Genomic DNA, 9,105 nt, shown 5'->3' with positions numbered 1-9,105 from the left:
TAGCCTTCCACAATAAGTTGGATGAATTTTGGCCCATTCCTCCTGACAGAGCTGGTGTAACTGAGTCAGGTTTGTTGGCCTCCTTGCTCGCACACACTTTTTCAGTTCTGCGATACATTTTTAAGGTCAAGGATTGGTGATGGCCACTCCAATACCTTGACTTTGTTGTCCTTAAGACATTTTGCGACAACTTTGGAAGTATGCTTGGGGTCATTGTCCATTTGGAAGACCCATTTGCGACCAAGCTTTAACTTCCAGACTGATGTCTTGAGATGTTGCTTCAATATATCCACATAATTTTCCTCCTCATGATGCCATCTATTTTGTGAAGTGCACCAGTCCCTCCTGCAGCAAAGCACCACCACAACATGATGCTGCCACCCCCGTGCTTCACGGTTGGGATGGTGTTCTTTGGTTTGCAAGCCTCCCCCTTTCCTCCAAACATAATGATGGTCATTATGGCCAAACAGTTCTATTTTTGTTTCATCAGACCAGAGGACATTTCTCCAAAAAGTACAATCTTAGTCCCCATGTGCAGTTGAAAACCATAGTCTGGCTTTTTTTAATGGGGGTTTTGGAGCAGTTGCTTCTTCCTCGCTGAGCGGCCTTTCAGGTTATGTTGATATAGGACTCGTTTTACTGTGGATATAGATACTTTTGTACCTGTTTCCTCCAGCATCTTCAGAAGGTCCACACTTTCACACGAAAGAACGTTAATCTCTAGGAGACAGAACGTGTCTCCTTCCTGAGCGGTATGACAGCTGCCTGGTCCCATGGTCTTTATACTTGCGTACTATTGTTTGTACAGATGAACGTGGTACCTTCAGGCATTTGGAAATTGCTCCAAAGGATGAACCAGACTTGTGGAGGTCTACAATTTTTGTTTTCTGAGGTCTTGGCTGATTTATTTTGATTTTCCCATGATGTCCAGCAAAGAGGCACTGAGTTTGAAGGTCGGCATTGAAATACATCCACAGGTACACCTAGTAATATAATATGAATAGGGTGAGTTATGAATAAGTCCCTTGTTCATAATGACAGACACCCTTAATAAGAGGACGGATGTCCATTGGAAACTTTGATCTATTTGCCAACAAGAAAATTGTTATTTTCCTGTTTCTATTCGTTTTTAAGTTGTACTTCACATATTTACAAGTTGGCACAACGAAATACAGTGCCTACAGAAAATATTCATACCCCTTGACTTATTCCCAATTTTGTTATGTTACAGACTGAATTCAAAATGTATTAAAAATATATGTTTTTCCTCAGCCATTTATACACATTACCCCATAATGACAAAGTGAAAACATGTTTAGACATTTTTGCTAATTTATTGAAAATGAAATACAGAAATCTCATTAACGTAAGTACTCACACCCTTGGCAGCAATTACAGCTGTGAGTCTTTCTGGGTAAGTCTCTAGATGTTTCCACACCTGGATTGTGCAATATTTGCCCATTGTTCTTTAAAAAATTCTTCAAGCTCTGTCAAATTGGTGGTTGATCCTTGCTAGAGTGTTGAGGTTAGGCTTGAAATGTTAAAAATGTCATCTCGGAGTAATCCTTACATTCTCTTTAGAGCGGCTCAAATGTTTTCCCAAATGCAGATATTTTCACAGAATGAAGTCTGAATCACCAACAGCTGGCCGAAATATGTAGTTGATGGCTTTTTAATTTGTCACTATTGCGTCAGTCAGCGAGTGTTGAGAAATGTATACATCTGCACCGTGATGGGGGATAATGGTGATGAGATTAAGTTGAGTCTGTGGGGAGGCATTATTACTGTTGGCTGCCAACAGTAACAAAGACCCACCTAAAGGTCTCTGTTGAAGTGCTGTACAAGTAACTTATGTCTGGATTACTTTGATATGGTATCCCTTGTATATTACTTAATTCTTGTGTATTTTTATTCCTTGTGTTATTTAAATTATATATTTTTAACTCTTCATTGTAGGAAAGTACTCGTAAGTAATACTCTTTACGGTAAAGTCTACACCGGTTGTATACGGTGCATTTGAAAACTAAAATTCAATTTGAAGTCCCCTGTAGAACAAGTGCTGTACAAGAATCGTCAGTTTTGATGAGTAACTTCAAAACCTATTAAAAAATTCATTTAAATGTTTTCCAATTTAAATCGGGAATTAGGATGCATTTTGTCTCCCCATATCAAATCTGGTATAATCAAAACCTCATAGCTTAAAGTAAAACAATTAATCTAATTTGTCACATAGGCCCAATAAAACGGTGACTTAATCGTGAAACGCTTGATTACGAGCTCTTCCAGACAATACAGTTAAATAATAGAATGAAAAATAGTACCACAAATGGAATACAATACATAAGAATGGAGCTATATACAGAGTGTACCAGATCAATGTTCAGGTGTACGAGGTTTTTGAGGTAGTTGTGTACATGAAGGCAGGGTAAAGGGACTAGGAATCAGGATAGATCATAATACAAGTAAAATAAAGGACAGAGTAGCAGCAGCAGTGTGTTGGTGTTGTGTATGTGAGGGTTTTTTGCATTAGTGTCAGTGCAGTGTGTGAGTGAGTATATAGTGTGTGTATATATAGTCTTGTGAATGTGGATAGTGTCAGTGCAAGATAGGTCAGTGCAGGTAGTTAAAATGGTTACCCGGACTAACTATTTAGCAGTCTATTGGCTTGGGAATAGAAGCTGTCTCGGAGCCTGTTGGTCCAAGAGCTGATGCTCCGGTACCGTTTGCCGCACTGTAGTCTATGGCTTGCGTGGCTGGAGTCTTTGGCAAATTTTCTGGCCTTCCTCTGACACCGCCTGATATGGAGGTCCTGGATGGTAAGGAGCTTGGCCCCAGTGATGCACTGGGCTGTCAGCACTTCTGTAGTGCTTTGCGGTCAAGAGTGGTGCATTTGCCATACCAAGCGGTGATGCAGCCAGTCAACATAATGGTGCAGTCGTAGAACTTTGAGGATCCAAAAGACCCATGCCAAATATTTTTAGCCTCCTGAGGGAAGAGACGCTCTCGTGGTCTTTTCACGACTGTGTGGTCCATGTTAAGTTCTTAGTGATGTCAACACCAAGAAACTTGAAGCTCTCGTCCTGCTCCACTACAACCCTGTCGTAGTGGATGGGGGCATGCCCTCCCCTCTCAAAACTGTAGTCCACAATCAGCTCATTGGTCTTACTGACATTGAGGGAAAGCTTGTTGTCCTGGCACAACACTGCCAAGTCTCTGACCTCCTCCCTTAAGGCTCCCATCGACGTCGGTGTTCAGGCCTACCACCACGTCAGCAAACTTGGTGTTGGAGTTGTGGGTGAATAGGTAGTACAGGAGAAGACTAAGCACACACCCCAGAGGGGCCCACATGGTGGTTGTGTTGTGGCCTACCCTTATCACCTGGAGCCAGCCCATCAGTGGGGATCTGATAGGTTGTCTCTGAAAATATTGATAATTATTACACTGCTGTTTACTCTGTCATCTATGCATAGTCACTTTAATAACTCTACCTACGTGTACATATTACCTCGACTAATCTGTGCCCCCGCACATTGACTCTGTACCGGTACCCCGAATATAGCCTTGCTACTGATATTTTACTGCTGCTTTTTAATTATTTGTTACTTATTTTCTTTCTTAACTACATTGTTGGTTAAGGGCTTGAAAGTAAGCATTTCACTGTTGTAGTCAGCATGTGACAAAATTTGATTTTGAATAAGAATTTCCAAGCTACTTCCCAAAACACTGTCAAACACCTTCCCGGTACATCTCAATAGATCAGTAGCACTGCTTGCTGGCTAAAGTTCTGTCCTACACTAGTAGTACCAGCTTCAAACATTTCTCAAAAGGTATACTTCATTGGGCGCACTCTTTTGCAGCGGATGTCTGGTTATTAGCTGTGTCGGCAGAGTTGGCACTCGATTTGCAATTTAGTAGTCTGGTGGCAAATGCCGATTGCCCCACTCACAAGAGACCAGCTAGGAGTTAAAACCTTTATTTTTGAATGCTTGTGGTAGAGAACTTCTGATCATTAAGAAACATTAGAACCGCCACAATTCAATGCTCCCTTTATTGATCAGCTAATTTTTCCTGATCTATCGTCTTTTAGTTAGTGACGACATTCACCGCCCCGTGCTCTAAAGTCCTCAATTACTCAATCTACAGTACTCAGTACTTCACTTATGTAGTTCAGTGTCCGCCGGCGGGGTAAAATAAGCACCCGCCCATTGAGAACAATGTCATTATGAGTATTGGCTGGACCAATCGGCGAGAATATATACTTTTATCCTACTCAGCCAGCTGTCAGGTAATAAAAAACACTGCCTTTTTAACTGCACATGAGATTTAATAGGTCAGGCTGACAAGCAAGCATCCAGTAACCAATTCTCATCCTTTTCCACTGGGGAGAAGGATGGAGCCCAACGCATACCATCACAAATGTAAACAATATTTGTTTTCACCCCACTTTTTTATTTATTACAATTAATTCAATTTTCCATATTTTCTTGTGTCGACTATTCCTTTTCTTTTCCATTTAAAACAAGTCAGTATATGACTATTCTTTTTAGAAACTGAAAAGTCCTGAAAAGGGTAGGGGAGGAAGGGTTACGAGTAAGGAAAGTAGGTAGGAGTGACGACCTCCCAGGTGCCTCTACACCAGGTGAGGAGACTTTCATATTTAATGTGAGATTCTTTCATTGGCTGGATCTTCTTTTCACTCCACCGCTCTGGCTTTATTCTACGCGGTCCTCCGCGTCGTCTCCTTGCTCGCTGTCCATTAGCAAAGCGGCGTATTTACTGGCTGAGCTGAATTTCTGAAAGAAAAAAAAATCAGATCAGGAGAGATCCTAACGCTGCTCATTTGGTCCCACATTACAATAAATGTCCTTAGTTATGCATTTTCATGTTACAGTGCTACTACAGGTAACAGGTCAAACACTTAAATACTATATCACAATGTGCACCTAAACTGTACATTGTATTATTTTTAAAATTATCAGATTTAAGTGAGAAGTATTTGCTCCGTTATATTCCTGTTTGTGGCCCACCTGTTAGCTTGCACGATTCATGCCATTCTCCTTTAACCAATCATCAACAAGCTGTTTTCACCCACAGAACTGTAGCACCATTCTTGGTAAACTCTAGACACAGTAGTGCGTGAAAAGGCCAGAAGACAGGCCATTCCTGACATACTGGCACTGACAACCATACCACGCTCAGTCGATTGTTTTGCCCATTCTAACGTTCATCCGAACAGTAACTGAATGAGTTGATGCCCGTCTGCCTGCTTTATATAGCAAGCCACGGCCAGACTCCACTGTTGTAAAGTTGACTGATGTCCTTTGGGTGGTAGATCATTCTTGATACACAGTGAAACTGGAGAGCGTGAAAAACCCAGCAGCGTTGCAGTTCTTGACACAACCCGGTGCGCCTGTCACCTACCATACCCTGTTCAAAGGCACTCACTCTTTCTTGCCCAGTCACCCTCAATGGCGCACGTACACAATCTGTCACTCAATTGTCTCGAGGCCTAAAAATCCTTCATCTACACCGATTGAAGTAGATTTTAGTGACATTAATGAAAGTGATCACAGCTTTCACCTGGTCTGTCTCATGGAAAGAGCAGATGTTCATAATGTTTAATCCTCAGACATGTATGCACACACACACACACACACACAGTACCAGTCAAAAGTTGATACCTACTCATTCAAGGTTCCTTTACTATTTCCTACATTGTAGAATGGTGAACACATCAAAACTATGGAATCATGTAGTAACCAAAAAAAGTGTTAAACAATTCAAAATAAATTGTATATATATGAGATTCTTATAAGTAGCCACTTTGCCTTTGACAGCTTTGCACACTCTTGGCATTCTCTCATCCAACTTCATGAGGAATGCTTGTTCAACAGTCTTTAAGGACTTCCCACATATGCTGAGCACTTGTTGGCTGCTTTTCCTTCACTCTGCGGTTTAACTCATCCCAAACCATCTCAATTGGGTTGAGGTCAGGTGATTGTTGAGACCAGGACATCTAATGCAGCACTCCTTCACTCTCCTTCTTGGTCAAATAGCCCTTACACAGCCTGGAGGTGTGTTGGGTCATTGTCCTGTTGAAAAACAAATGACAGTCCCACTAAGTGCACACAAGGTGGGATGGCGTATCGCTGCAGAATACTGTGGTAACCATGCTGGTTAAGTGTGCATTGAATTATGAATAAAATCACTGACAGTGTCACCAGCGAAGTACCCCCACACCTCCTCCATGCTTCAGTCTGAACCACATGCGGAGATCATCCGTTCACCTACTCTGCGTCTCAAAAAGATATGGCGGTTGGAACCAAAAATCTCACATTTTAACTACTCAGACCATAGGACAGACTTCCACCGGATTTCTTGGCCCACGCAAGTCTACTTATTGACATGGGTTCTTTGCTGCAATTTGACCATGAAGGCCTGATTCAGTCTCCTCTGAACAGTTGATGTTGAGATGGTGTCTGCTACTTGAAACGCTACTGTGAAGCATTTATTTGGGCTGCAATCTGAGGTGCAGTTACTCATGAGAGCCAGATTCACAGGGCTTGGTCTTTGAGACTGCACTTGAAGTAACTTTCAACGTTCTTGAAATTAAAATACATTTTGGAAAAAAAGGACAACTCAGCTCCAGCATTCATTGAATCAGATTGCAATATCAGTTGGTTTTGTGATGAATAAGCTAACTACTTTATTTTTTCATTGGCAAGATTAGCAAACTTAGGCATGACATGCCAAAAACAAACACTAACACATCCAAGTTTATCTGACCAAATCATGAAAGACAAGCATTATAATTTTGAATTCTGTAAAGTGAGTGTGGAAGATGTGAAAAAAGTATTGTAGTAAACAGTAAACTGCTTGAAGTAACCCTGGATTGTAAACTGTCATGGTCAAAACATATCGAGTCAAGAGTAGCTAAGATGGGGAGAAGTCTAACAAAGCAATGCTCTGCATTCTTAACACTATCAAAAAGGCAGGTCCTACAGGCCCTAGTTTTGTCGCGCCTGGACTACTGTTAAGTCGTGTGGTCAGGTGCCACAAGAAAGGACTTATGAAAATTGCAATTGACTCAGAACAGGGGAGCACGGCTGGCCCTTGGATGTACAGAGCTAATATTAATAATATGCATGTCAATCTCTCCTGGCTGAAAGTGGAGGAGAAATAGACTTCATGACTACTTTTATTTAAGAGAGGTATTGATATGTTGAACGCACTGAGCTGTCTGTTTGAACTACTGGCGCAAAGCTCAGAAACTAATGCATATCCCACAAGACGTCTCTTCACAGTCCAGAACAAACTATGGGAGGAGCACAGTACTACAGAGCCATGACTACATGGAACTCTATTCCACATCAAGTAACTGATGAAAGCAGTAAAATAAAAATATAAAACACACCTTATGGAACAGCAGGGACTGCGAAGCAACAAACATAGGCACATGCATACACACACGATAACATATGCACTATACACAGATTTTGTACTGTAGATATGTAGTAGTGGTGGAGTAAGGGCCTGAGGGGGCAGTCTTGTGAAATCTGTGAATGTATTGTAATGGGGATCCTAAATAAAAACAAATACAACAACTGATTGGCTCAACAACTTTTAACAAGGCACACCTGTTAATTAAAATGCAATCCAGGTGACTGCTTCATTAAGCTGGTTGAGAGAATGCCAAGAGTGTGCAAAGCTGTCATCAAGGCAAAGGGTGGCTATTTGAAGAATCTCAAATAAAAAATAGGATTTTGACTTGGTTAACACTTTTTGGTTACTAAATGATTCCATGTGTTATTTCATAGTTGTATTCACTATTATTCTACAATGTAGAAAATAATAAAAAGAAAAACCCTAGAATGAGTAGGTGTCCATGACTGGTGACTGGTACTGTATTTACACATTTTAGTAGGACAATGTAAAGTCCATTATTCATCTGAAGAGTAGGAATTGGGCTGTATGAGAAGGTTTCAATCCTAAACAACCTGCATACATACCATCATAGCTACTGTAGTTGGTCAAAGCTGTGTGGTGGAAAACCTTGGTGGAGCATGTGGTGCTCATGTGAATTTATTTTCTTTTCCTGCTTCAGACCAATGCCTACTTCACACTTAACAGAATTTTTAGTTTCCATTATTTTTACACCGGAAATTGATTACAGATTTCCACATGCAAAAGGTGTGTTCAGAAATGTAATTTGCACTTCAAAGTCTAAATTGTCTCAATTTAATGTCCAGAACCCGGTTTCGCAAAAGCATCTTAATGCTAAATTCACCCGTAGGACCTTCGTAGCCACCTTGTTAAATTTGACCCTTTTTCCAAAACCATTGTAACAAAAGTTGTACTTAACACAAATTTACCTTAGAGCACTCGTAGAACAGCTAACTGGGTCGTTCAATGCTTTTTTTGCCCTTCCGTGTCACTTCATACATACTCTCCCCGATAAACAAAGAATCAAGATTGCCTCTGACCACCGATAACTTAAGAATGAAGTTGAATACAATACCAAGTCGCTAATGTCTTTGCAATTGTTATAAACAAGCAAAGGGTAAAAAGATGCTTCAAATGAAAACCGAGATAACTGCATTAAAGACAATTGGCTACATATGCCTATATTATTCAATCATAATGAAATCATTTATGTTCAATCAGTTGAGTTCCATTTTGCTAATTGTATACTGTAATTTTGGCCTCAATTCCATGGTATAGGACTAACATGTGCGCAATGTGACAAATATTTGATTTAGTGCATAGCCTACGCATTAAAATAACACCCTGACTACACCACTCGTGTTAAAAAATAAATTTAGAAACCTATATTATTCAATTATTGCACCCACTGCTCGTGAGCAGTTACCAAGGGCTAAAATAGAAGTCAGTTCTATTTGTGACGCAGATCGCGCTGCAAGTCCTGCCTCTCCCATCTTCTCATTGGTTTATAGAAGCAGATCCCCACGTGCCATCTCCTCATTGGTTATACCCACGTGGGCGATTGAAAGAAACTGTGTTGTCGGTCATCGTGGTAATACTATGAAAGTTTAGATGCCACTCACCATAAAGTTCAAAGAAGAAAAATCCTCGAAGGAGGAAAGA

The 9,105-nt window shown here is 40.7% G+C and overlaps 1 protein-coding gene across 8 annotated transcripts in view; it reads right to left on the bottom strand.

Moving 5' to 3' along the window:
- Positions 1 to 4,428: 4,428 nt before the first annotated feature.
- Positions 4,429 to 9,105, bottom strand: part of LOC129815638 (eukaryotic translation initiation factor 4B-like) — a 34,415-nt gene continuing 29,738 nt past the window's right edge. For 7 of the 8 annotated variants that reach the window (XM_055869618.1, XM_055869621.1, XM_055869622.1 and 4 more), the window contains one exon: positions 4,429 to 4,793. In XM_055869618.1, the coding sequence (XP_055725593.1) occupies positions 4,713 to 4,793 (81 nt within the window). In that variant the 3' untranslated portion in view covers positions 4,429 to 4,712. The remainder of the gene's footprint in view (positions 4,794 to 9,105) is intronic. The other variant, XR_008753455.1, reaches the window with a different exon arrangement.

The sequence above is a fragment of the Salvelinus fontinalis genome, chromosome 18, assembly GCF_029448725.1.
Source record: "Salvelinus fontinalis isolate EN_2023a chromosome 18, ASM2944872v1, whole genome shotgun sequence".
Lineage (NCBI taxonomy): Eukaryota > Metazoa > Chordata > Actinopteri > Salmoniformes > Salmonidae > Salvelinus > Salvelinus fontinalis.
The sequence above is the reverse complement of the archived record's forward strand: the minus strand, read 5'-3'. Positions and strand labels throughout refer to the sequence as shown.